Source organism: Larimichthys crocea, chromosome X (assembly GCF_000972845.2).
Source record: "Larimichthys crocea isolate SSNF chromosome X, L_crocea_2.0, whole genome shotgun sequence".
NCBI lineage: Eukaryota > Metazoa > Chordata > Actinopteri > Sciaenidae > Larimichthys > Larimichthys crocea.
Window position 1 is genome coordinate 29026195 of NC_040020.1, and position 12280 is coordinate 29038474.

Genomic DNA, 12280 nt, shown 5'->3' on the forward strand with positions numbered 1-12280 from the left:
GGGAAAACAGGTGGAATAAAATGTATGTATGTATGACCCTTTAGGGATCTGTAGGTTTTAGAAAATATTTACATTTGGGCCTTTTAGCACCAGTAAAGGGAACTGAGCTGAGAATAGTGAGATTTTACAACACCGTCCACAAACCAGTGTGTGTCGTAGGCACTCGTCACAAATTTTTTATTATATCCAAACAAAAGTTAGAATGGAAGTATGGAAGCTCGGTTCTGCCATTTGTAATAAAAACAAAACAAAAACAAGAATAAGTATATATATAATAAGTTTTCTTCTGTTTCATAATTTTTAAGTCATAATTCTCATATTTATTATCTTTTATTTAAAATGAATAAATGTTGAGCTGTTTAAGAAGGAAACAGGAACAGGAACAAAGACACAAAGCCTGTTGTGGAAACAGGGTTTTAGATGGGTGACAGTGGAGGATGTGGACGAAATCAAACTATGTATTGCACAGTTTGGGTCGTTTCTGAATAACACCACTGGAGTGCTGTAACAAGACCTAAGAGGGCTGCTGACTGATTGCTCAGTCAAGCCATCTGTAACCAGCTACCTGTGATTCAAAGTGGCCACACTGTTAACTATGCATAACTTTAATTCTTAATATAATTTGAATGGGTGAGTTAAAAAAAAAAAAATCATACTCAGCACAGATGAAAAATTAAATAAGCTATAGAGACCAAAACTGTTCTTTGTACCAGGCTGTAAACATGTTTATTTCTGCTGTGAAGTAACATGGGGACTTGACTCGTTCTGTAGCCAGCCTCAGGTGGCCGTTTGAGGAACTGCAGTTTTTGTCTCTTCCGCATTGACTTCACTTCACTGCCACGGAGATTGCTGCTTGATCTGGAGCGCTTTCAGGTCATCCTGTTGCACCCTCTTCTTCTACAATGGTTCAAAAGCATTTGCCTAGAGATTTAGTGCCAACTACTGCTTATCTCAATGAACCAACTCCTTATTGTCATCTAACAGTAGTGGATGGAAACCTGACTACTGTCTAAAGAATGATTCATCCAAAATTGTCTCTCTTTAACCAGCCAATGAGGCCGTGTGCTCTCCACTGAAGAACAGCTGATCATTCATAAAACTGTTCATTAAAAACTATAAAAACTGTTCACTGTCTGGGTTTAAAATATTACATTAATGCACTAATACTCCTTTGAAAAACATTCAGAGGACCGTTTGATCCTGTTATAGAAACATCAACTTTATCTCAGCTGTCACGTGTCTGATTTTCAGTGGGAATTAATATTATATTACTGTCAGACATCAAGACCAACTACTATTTTCTGTCTGAATTTTAAAACTTTTAGTTTTATGATGAAAACTGTTTCATATTTTGTGTCTTGACACATTGTTTCACCCACAGTTGAAGCATCAGATCACCTGATCTTACAGGTCTGAATGCTCATAATAGAGCTGCAGGAGGGGGTGGCCAGTTGTTGCCGTCGCTGCCAATTAAAAATCTCATTCATACTCCCTCAGCCGCACCCTCGGACCCCCCGAAACCCACCGCCTCTCGTGGAACCTGCTCATCTGTTTGTGATTTGGGCTCCAGATTTATTTTCACAGAGCTAACATGAAAGCCTGCAGAGCCGGCCTCTAAAATGTCTCTGCACCATAATGGCTGAAACTACATGATTCCTAGAAATGTGGATTTTCACACAGCATTGTGAGTGTCAAGAGAAATGTCAGCTTTGTTCTCTGGTCGAGCCATGAAGGAACAAAGAGCAGCTAGTGTCAGGTTTAGAGAAGACAGTAAGCATACCTTCTGTACTCTCTTATATGTGGGACAAATAGACAATAAAAAAAGAAATCCTGCTTTAAATTATGCTGGAAAACTGTTTTATGTTCGACTGAAATGCATTAACTGCTTCTTTGCCTTCTTATTGTTTCAACAGGGTTTTAAATGACCCTGTACTAGATTGTTTGCCGGGTGACGTTAACGTACCGAGGACGTTAGAAAACGTCTTTAAAGTGAAACCTGTCCCGCTCTTTACCAGTGTGGATGTCGTCTGTAAAAGCTGGACAGACACCAACCTGTCTTCTCACCTGTCATGCTCCTCTGTGATTGGCCCGGGAATAATTAATGGAGCAGAGTAAGGTGGAGGTGGAGGTGGTGGCGGGGTCATTCAGAGTTCAGCGTAACTCTCAGGTAACTTCATTTCACCTGCAGTGGGTAAGAAGATCTGCAGTAAACACTTTCAGCCATGTTGTTGTAGGTGTCAGGTGGGGCCATGAAACCGCTCAGTTGCCTCCTCTTCATGTAAACCAGCCGTCCATCTCCATCTCTGCTGTTCAAATGTGGATGTTTGGTTTCTTGCAGTGTGAGAAATTGAATGTGTCCGATAGTTTAAGATTCTGTTAAAGCTGCATTAATCAACTTGTGGCCACCAGGGGGCAGGAGACCTCCACATCACGACACGCTGACCTCACACTGCCCATCTTTTTTATGTTTATTTTTTATGGTTGTTATTGATGGTTACAGTAAATACGAGTCAGAAGTCTCAGTCCTGATTGGTTCACACAACCTAACTTATGTTTCTCAAAACTGGGCACATGCGTCGCTTATTAAGAGGTCATGTGACCTCACACCACCACCAGTGGTAATTATGAACATTTACTTGAGAAGTGTACTTAAGTACAACTTTGTGGTACCTGTACGATATCTAACAGCTTTAGTTACTTTACAAATTTTTAACATTTGCAGAGTTGATCTACCTTACAGTTTGTACAAGTGCAGCTTACAACAATCCAACGAACATTACGAATAGTAAATTTAATAAATTTGCAACTACTTTGATAATTGCTTAAAGCTACACTGCATAAAAAAATGCAATTTTTACAATTAAGCGCTCCAGTTTCCATGCCATACCACTGTCGTAAATATGGACAGCTGTACACGTGTATTTGTTATGACTATATTACTACTAACAGCCAAACATCAAGCAAGTGCAACAACACAAGACATAGCAGCCAGCTGATATTACTTACGAGTCCACCAGCAAGAAGCCCAGCTCGACGTCTGTCTTTTAGCCTTTTATTTCACCAAGCTCTCGCCGATGACTAAAACTAAAATTTTTCTCTTTCTAGCTTCTTCAGTCAATGTCCTCTTTGGTCTCTTTGTCTGGCTCTGGTTCTGGTGTTGATTCTGACATTGTTCCCCTGTCTGCACTCCACCAGTCTGAGCAGTAATGTTAAAGCAAACTGAGCTAACTGACATTAACTAACAGCAGCTACATTTCACAGCAGGAAACTCAGGAAGAGAGTTGATTTGACATTTTCTCCATAAAATATGATCCAACAAAATCAGTGAAATAGTTGGTGGTGTATGACTTAGTGCTGTAAAGCTATACGTACTTCACGGGAGCCCAATGTTACATAGTGTGAACAGACAATGACAGATCATTTACTTATTTAGCTGGTAGTTTATTTATTCAAATAAATTGAAGATCTCTCGTTTTTACAAATTAGTCGTCACACACTGTCTCCAACAGAAACCTGGTTTCAGCCTGTAAGCTACCATTTTAAATATTCATGACATCCAATGTTTGTTTTTTCCTACACAGTGTAAACAGTCAGAGCAGCAGGTACTCCATTGGTTTAATTCAGCTAATGAAATCATTTCTAACACCATCAGCTAACATGAATATTTACACTAAAACAAATGAGTTTATAGATCTGCAGCAGCTGATGTGTCCGATTTATATAAAACACAAACTGCTCTGACATTCAGGAGCTCCTTTATAATTAAAATAAACTCCTACCTGGCAAAGAAAAACTTAAGAGAAATCTCCTTTACAAATGGACTAAAGTGGATCCTGGAGTACGTCTGGGACAAAGACAGCGTGATTAAACCGAGGCAGATTACATCTGCGTGCCTGTGATTTGCAGCAGCATGCTGGACTACGGTTACACACCTGTCTGCTGATAACAAGGCTCCGTTTACCTGCAGGGAGGATATCTGCTCCATCAGACAGCTGCCAGACTCTTAATGAAGAGACCTGACGAGGCCGACTGGACCACCTGACCGCGCAGGGACAGGTGAGTCCCACCGGGTGATCTTCAGGTGACACTGTGGCTCTGATATGAAGAAGTTTATCTCACTGCTCTTTTGTTTATAGATGAATATCCAGCCTGTGTGTGGATCATGAATGTCCCTCGCTTTGTTTTCTTTTTTTAAAGTCAGTGCTGCAAAGTACATTTACTCTACGTACTTATGTACTTCTTTGATGTACTTGTACTTATATGTTACTTCAGTACTTCTATTGTAGTACACGCTACATATCAGAAGAAACTATTGTTCTTTTAACTCCACTATTTATTTGACAGCCAAGGCTGTTTATTGTCAATTAGCTTCACATTCCTTAACTATAACATTCAAATTTGTAGCAATAAGTTAATATTAAATCCTGTTAAAATAAAACATTGACATTCTGTAAACAAACAAACAAACAAACAAACAAACAAACAAAAACTGTCAACTTTTACTGTAATATTAGAGTAATAGAATATTAGTACTGTTGATTTCATGGTTAAGGTTGGCATTTTATTTCTGCATTTTACTGTATAAATACATAAATAAGTAAATAAGTTTTTTCATCAAAAAGGTTTTCCATATAACTGACATGACAATCCCATATGAATGTGTATTAAAATAAAGGTTTTGCCATTAAATGACAGTGTTTTACTGTCATTTAAAGTACGACTTTATTCTGTATACATTACCTTAATATGCTGCATATATAAGGATGTTTCCAGAAATATGACTGTTTAACTTGAGTAGGATTTTAAATGTAGGACCTTTACTTGTAATGGAGTATTTTTACATAGTTGTACACCTACATTGTTACTTCTACTTAAGTAAATCATCTATATACTTATACCACCACTGATTAAATTAAGGGTTTAATGCTGCACTATAACTGTAATAAACTGAATTTCTTCTATACTTTTTTTAAAGTAACTTCTGCTGTCTGGTGATGCTTTCTGGCCCCTTAGACATTCAAACACCGACACTGTGAGTCTCCCCTCAACAAATCTTGGAAAAAGACGCCTCCTCAACCACCTTTTCAGTTTACTTGTTTTGTTTTGCTCAATTTGCAGCGGCCTATGGGATCATGATTATTTTATTTGATCCCACTGACACTCAACAATTGAGCCAAGACAGCCCAATATTGCCGTTTGACAACTTCAGACTACAGCAAATACATAAAAAAAGGTTTTGACTCTGGGAAACAGATATCTCAAAACTACTGTATCTTTAACCAAATCACCAATGATGTTACAAACAATAAAGATTTTATTGGTAAAACACCTTGAAGTCAGTTAAAGTGCTTTACAGAGAACAAAGAAAAGTGACTCTTGTGTTCATGATCACAAAAAAAAAGAAATTTGAATATTTTAAAGGAACAGTCATTTTGAAAACCCCAGTATGTGGTTAGCTTAGCTTAGCACAAAGACTCCAAGCAGGGGGGAACTGCTAGCCTGCTAGTAATTTTTTAATATATAATATAAATCATTTAAAATGGCACAAATTATGAGCAAAGCTGGTCCATTTTACTTACAATCATCTCCACATCAAACAGACGTGTAGCACATCAGTTGTTGTGACGTAATCTGGCATCACAGGAACAGTTCAACATTTTTGGGAAATGTATTTATCTGCTTCCTTCCCATGAGCGAGATGAGAAGACAGACATCATTCTCATGTTTATGTGTCAAGTACAGAGCTGGAGTGAAGGCAAAGTTAGCCTAGCTTAGCATAAATACTGGAAGCAGGGGGAAACTGCTAGCCTGGCTCTGTTCAAAGTTAAAAATTAAACCAACACCTCTAAAACTTGTTTTATCTGGTTTATTTACCGGGGGAGACACGTGCTGCAAGTATTTTATATTGAACAATGTCCTAAAGTGGCTAAAGGGAGTTTTCCAGGTTTGATACCGTCATGACCAAAACCAGCACTCAAAGATGATACCTGCACACTGGACAGAAGTACTGGGCGTATAGATACACTGCTGTCTGTCAAGAAGTAGTTCCCCCTCCCTAACAACCACAAAAATAATTAATTGAGCTTTAGAGGTGTTGGTAGATGTAATTTGATCTGTCTACACAGCCAGACGAGCCTTTTACCCCTGCTTCCAGTCATTATGCTGAGCTGGGCTAACCACATTCAGACTCCACTTCTTGGAAATAAAGCACATAAAAGTATTTCCCAAAATGTTGGACTACTCCTTCAAAAGACATTAAAACATTTTTAAAAACATGAAAAAATAAATCAGAACAGAGACATGGGATAAACATTAAAATACAGTACATGTACAGTTTAATTTAACAGGTCGAACTCTGAAGGCATTTTCTTCATTCTGCAGGTTTGTTGTTTTACGAGGCTGGTTTGTCCGTCAGGTGGGAGCTCGGGGGTTTTGTGCAGCCTGCAGTCGCTGTCGTCGTCTCTCCATCGCCTGCTGCTTCTTTAGCTCGATCTCTGAGGCTGAACATTTAGCCACAGCTGCAGAGAAAACAGAAGATCCACACACATGAAGGTGGAAACACTTCGCTACTACAGTGGCAGTGTTTTGAGTTAACTTAACATGAGTCCTTGGTGACCACACCACAGCAGCAATCTCTGTGGCTGTGAAGTGAAGCCAATGTGGAAGCGCCAAAAACTGCAGTTCCTCAAACAACCACTCGAGTCTGGCTACAGAATGAGTCAATCTCCATAAACCCCTATATTAAAACGTCCAACTTCACAGCAGAAATAAACATGTTAACAGCCTGGTGCAAAAAACTGTTTTGGTCTCTATCGCTAATTTTCCTGTTCATGATAACTGTACTGAAAGTGAACTTTTAAATAACTCATCCATTCAAATTATATTAAAGTTCTGCAGAATTAACAATGTGGCCGCTTTGATTGACAAGTGGGTGCCATTATGGATGGCTTGTTTTAGCACCCGGGCATCATTCGGCCCGCCTTAGGTCTGCCAATGATCCACATCTTTCGACCTCTTGGGAGGCGGAAGAGACAAGACTACCAACATGGCGGCGACCAGAGCCACGGCTCTTCAGAAACCTCATACACGGTCCATTCTTTACACTGTCAGTGGTTCACACCTGCATTACAATGAGTCTCCACGTGCATCTCCAGTGACCATTTGTGGTCAAATCTCTCTATATGCAGATAAGCCAACATGCTGGGACAAACTGAGAAATAAAAACTTTGTGTATAATATCTGCTGAATTTAGAATTCAGAAGACACAGAAAAAAACAACTGTCAAAAGTGTGTGATTTCTTTACGTTAGTTATTTCAGTTACTACTTCAATGGTGAAATCAGTTGAAACAGACAGTGTGTTCACAAACACCTGCCACCTGCCCAAACGCCTCATTTACATTATAGTAAACTCACTAGAAATCAGACAGTGGTGGTTTTTAAACGAGGCTCAGGACAAATGAGAGTTTAGACTAAAAAAACACGTGTCCAAGTATATTTCAAACTGTCCACTCGTGATCCAACACACGTTAACGACGGGTATAAACAGGCTCAGAGAGTGTCTGAAGGAGGAAGCAGCTCTTACCTTTGTTGGTCACCATAGAAACTGGGCTGTTGGGCTTCTTGAAGGTGAACTGGTCTTTGCGGGTGTTACCCTGCGGTGCCGCCTGGAACCTGCTGGTCACCTGCGCACATGTTGAACTGTTTGTGGATCCTGAAATGTTTTTTGGTTGCGTGAATCTAAAAGAATCCGTCACTGCGTTCATTTGTCCACCTGCCGTGATGTTAGAGACAAAACCACGAGCCAATGAGCCGACGGCTGGTCTACCTGAAGCACAGGGAACAGCTGCTGGTGTCTGTTTGGGAGGAAAAGGTTGCTGATTGGCTGGTTGGGTCTTGTTGTCCCAGCTTCTGCTTGCCGGTGGAATAGCTGCTCTCTGGTTCGACGTGTGTCCAACAGGAAGAGTCGGTTTAGTGGAAACGTTCTCAGAGCTCTGGATCTGATTCTCCATGTCTTCACACATTTCACACAGCAGGTCGTCATCAGCCGGGTCGTCCCAAACCAGGTCAGACGAGAAGAAGGATTCCAGGTCTTCATCCAGGAGGTCTGAGCCAGCAGGTGCCTCGTGGTGGGCTGAAAAGCTTTGAGCTGTTTTTGTAGCTGATGTGTTTGACGCAGCAGAAGCTGTCGTGTTGTATTTGGCACTTGAGCTTGAGCTTTGATGAAAAGGTGGTTTCTGTGGATCTGACTTCACTGAGTTTGAGGTCTGCCAGGTACGCTGAGATCCCCCTTTGACTAAAACACCATTACCGGATGAAAACCTGCTCTGCTGAGTGTCTTTATGTGCCGTTTCTGAGCTGAAATTCATCTTTGAGTTTGTCCGCGTGTCTGTCTGGATGCTTTTGAAAGAGAAAATAGGATTAGACTCCAGTTTGAACGTCGTTCTTTGTCTTACATTGTCCTTTTCCACTTTAGGTGCAGCTGACAGGCCAACACTTCCACTGACAGGAACATTTACCGGACTCTGATATTTTATTTCACTGGACAGTTTCTGGGTTGAGCTGTGCTTTGGAGTCCCAAAGTTTTGTGGATTTTGTGTCATCTCCAATACCAAAGAGTCGTTTAATAAGTCATCGTTTTCCCAATCATCATCAAACTCAGTGTTCACCAAAGTAACTTTAGTGTTTGTCGTGGAAACACTAGAAGTGGGACCATGAGAGGATGAAGGCGGTTTCCCAAAAGCCTCTTTGGAAGAGGTGCCAGAAGCAGGTTTTACTTGTGTCGGCTGAGCTGATGATACCTGACTTAAATCTCCGCTCACGTGTTGGGTCGGTCCATCAAACAGGAAATCCAAATCGTCCTCCATATATTGGTCTTGCTGGATCTGCACATCTGTCCTCACTGCTGCCTTCACAGCTGGTTGACAGTTTCCAGGAACCGAAGGTAAAAAGTCGCCGTTCTCTAAATCCAAGATGTCCTCTGAGAGGAGCTCCTGACTCTGCTGGTGCAGCACCTCCTCCGCTTTTTCTTCTTCTTCTTCTTCTTCATCATCCTGATGAAACATGTTGAAGTCAAACTGTTTGGCCAGTTTCAACAGGTCATCCACTCCATTCGGCCTGCGATGACAACAAAAAAGTTTACTGACAAGATACTTACAAGATGAAAATTTTGGTTAAAGCGATGTCAGGAAAGAAGGCTGACTCTTCATGGTATTAACCTCTTTCTGGGTAAATATTATATCCATAAATCTGAATTTATTACAAGTAAAACCTCTCTCTCACCACATTCCTGTCACTCTTCAGCTGTCTCTATCAAAAAAAGCTCAAAAGGGCCCAAAAAATATTTCTATATCAAAATCTAAAAAGCTCTGAGTAATAAACGTCACAGCAGAGAGATGTGTTGGGCTGTATTTGTTGTGAACCTACCTCGGGGATTTCTTCTTGTGTTTGGGAGCTTGAACATCCGGCGTGCAGGGAATGGTGGCGCTGTCTCCAATCCACTGCTGCAAAGTCGGCTCTGAAACTTCCGGTCTGCCATGCTTCAGAAACACAACCAAATAAATATTGTAAATACATATTCATATACGTGATTCTTGGCTCTGGGTCTGCTGATCGGAGCTGAGATTCAGAGGCCGATTATCAGAGCCGATGTTCAGCATTTTTACTAAGTAGGTCCAAGAACTGAAAGGTTTTGAGAATCCCACCAGCCGTGTTACTGACCTTTGGAGCGATCCTGCTAACAATCTCTGAGATGTCCACAATCCCAGCACGCTGTTTCTTGCCTCTTTTACCTGAAGAGGAAAACAAAATCATGACATGAAGGACATTCTTTATTTTATTTTATCCACATCACATCTCAGCTGGAAGTTTACCGAGTCGGTTGGGTGAAGGAGAGGTGGCGTCCCAGATGATGTCCTGTTGAAAGTCCGAGTCGTTGTGTGGAGACTCGCCACTGAAACTACCTCCACTTGCTTTGGGTCTCGGGATCCTAGTCGGGGTTTTAAAATCTGAAGGAGAAACACAAACAACTGACTCAGAAACAAATTCACAAATAATATATATTTATGTGAACTGTGAACCTCTTTTTATCTTTTTCTGCACTTCATAGGGAGGTCAGAGGTCAAAGTCTGGAGCTGTGAATGATTCAGTGGGTACAGTCGAATAGTCAGAAATTTTTTTTTATCTCCTATGTCCTTTCCTAACCACTTGGATGTGAGGGAGAATTCATCAGGAGTTAAAGACGTCCGCTGTGTTCAAAGAATCTGACTGCACTTAGACACACTTAGACTACGTCATCATGCCTCGGCGGATGTTATTACCATCATCTGTCGTAAAACTACAAAGTTCAGAAGATGGTCTACAAAATGCACATCTGAGATACTTCTCCTCGTGCACAATATATAAATGTGGACAAGCTCACGCTCACCCTCCTGTCCACTCCTGTATATGAGCATGTTAGCAACTTATGGCAAAAGATGGATGATAAATAACATGACACGGACCAGGTTTCATAGAGGAGACGAGCTTCTGTCTGTCTGTTAACAGACTCCAGTCTGTACTGATAAACTACAGACCCGTTACATCAGACTTCATGATTAAAGTTTATGTATCACATCATCACGTCTGTCCATAGTCACACACTCTCTCTGCTGCAGTCTGCGTCACACTTTTTAAATCTTTTTTTTAAATGTCTGGTTGTGAATGACCTCCTTTCCTTTTGTAAAGGATCATCCGGTGTATCCTATGCCAAAGGAGACAAGAAAGGAAGCACTGAAGCTCCTTTCCTTAATGCTACAAATACTTCACAGAGTTAGGAACCTTCCTAAACATATACAATAGTCTATTTGACCAAACACAGTGTTGAATATGTTTCTAATATTCTTCTGATATATGGTTAACATGGAAAATGTGCACATATTAGACCACTGGTTCTCAAACTATGGTACAAGAACCACTGGTGGCACGCGACATGCCTTTAGTGGTACTTGGAGGAATCTCTTTTTTTATGAAATTATTTAAAAACATATCTACAGCAACAAAATTTAAAGAAGATATTGTTGGAATGTCATTTAAAATAAGTATTTACGTTCATTCACGTGGCGCACGCATACATCCACGATTAGTTATGAACTAAAATGTGACGTGAGATCGTGAGTGGAGGTAAAATTACTGCGATCACAGCTCCAAACAGGAAATATCAGAGAAATCTGGATCAGGAGTATTTCTTTCCTACCAAATAAACTCTGAACTCTGGTACCTGAACCTGTTCTGTTCAGGATTCAACAATCATCAATAATTAATCTTTATAACAGCTTCCTGTGCCCACTGTCTATAGCTGATCATAGTCGTGTTCCCTGCAGAGATTAATATTTTCTGGAGGTGATGCATGATATAAAAAGTTTGAGAAACACTGCATTAGACTATTTATTTATATAAAGCTGCCCATTGTTTTAAATGGCTTTTTAATGCTATCCAAAGTTAAAATTGTCCATTAGTTACTGCATTATGGTGGATTTAAACCTGAGGTGAATAAAAACACATGTAGTCCAGTCTTATGATGTCAGTCTATCTTTGACGTGCATGTTTGTTGTGTGGTTGTGCACACTCAGCAGAGCGGGACGTGTCAGGCCTTGTACCCGGCTCATCAAGCAGGAGAGGCGGACAACGACGGTGAACGACTTCAAGCATCTAAAGTGAAGGTAAACAAAGAGAAATCCAGTCACTGACCTGCTTGTTGGCTGCTTGGGGAGCTGATATCTGCCTGAGTCTGCTGAGTCTGTCTGTACCGCCTGCTCAGTCGGTTTGGTTTTGCCGTCTGTTGCTGTGAGGCGCCTGTCAGACCGGACGCAGGGTCAAACCTCCCCCGGACTCGGTTCATGGTTACCGGACGTTATCTTGTCGGTGTCCCGGTCGCCAGTTTGCGGTTAACGCCGAGCTGCAGTTTGTTATTTACAGTTTATTTTGTTGTAAACTCGACAACCGGTCAGCAGAGCTTTTGAACGACCCGCCATCTTTTCCTCTCCGGTGCCCGTCGTGGTGCGTTCAAGAGCAACAAAGCTGCGCAGACACTGCGCACACCGTAAAGCTAATCACGAGTGTCATTGAACGTTGCAAACATGATAAATGTAACATTAAATTCACTGTAAACATATTTATTTTATATGATACATTTCATATAAATACATTTACGAGACTTTAAATGACCATAGACCAGCGGGACAATACTAACATTTTAAAAATGAAAAAAATACCAATAAAAGTTACATACAAATGTCCTGTAAT

The 12280-nt window shown here is 40.7% G+C and overlaps 1 protein-coding gene across 2 annotated transcripts; it reads right to left on the reverse strand.

Moving 5' to 3' along the window:
* Positions 1-6066: 6066 nt before the first annotated feature.
* etaa1a (ETAA1 activator of ATR kinase a) lies at positions 6067-12059 on the reverse strand. Of its 2 annotated transcripts, XM_027283686.1 has the most exons (7): positions 11726-12059; positions 9871-10005; positions 9719-9789; positions 9425-9537; positions 7584-9115; positions 6366-6518; positions 6067-6334 (listed from the first exon to the last, which is right to left on the reverse strand). In XM_027283686.1, the coding sequence occupies exons 1-6, from the start codon at positions 11874-11876 to the stop codon at positions 6412-6414; spliced, it is 2109 nt and encodes a 702-aa protein (XP_027139487.1). In that variant the 5' UTR covers positions 11877-12059; the 3' UTR covers positions 6067-6334; positions 6366-6411. The 2 variants fall into 2 exon arrangements, with proteins under 2 accessions (XP_027139487.1, XP_019115270.1); XM_019259725.2 differs by having other exon boundaries at positions 6067-6518.
* Positions 12060-12280: the final 221 nt, after the last annotated feature.

Coding starts and splice junctions, on each gene's coding strand:
- etaa1a (XM_027283686.1), bottom strand. CDS start 11,876: ATGAACCGAGTCCGGGGGAGGTTTGACCCTGCGTCCGGTCTGACAGGC. Junction 10,006..11,725: donor CCCAAGCAGCCAACAAGCAG/GTCAGTGACTGG, acceptor TTTCTCCTTCAG/ATTTTAAAACCCCGACTAGG. Junction 9,790..9,870: donor TCCTTCACCCAACCGACTCG/GTAAACTTCCAG, acceptor TTTCCTCTTCAG/GTAAAAGAGGCAAGAAACAG.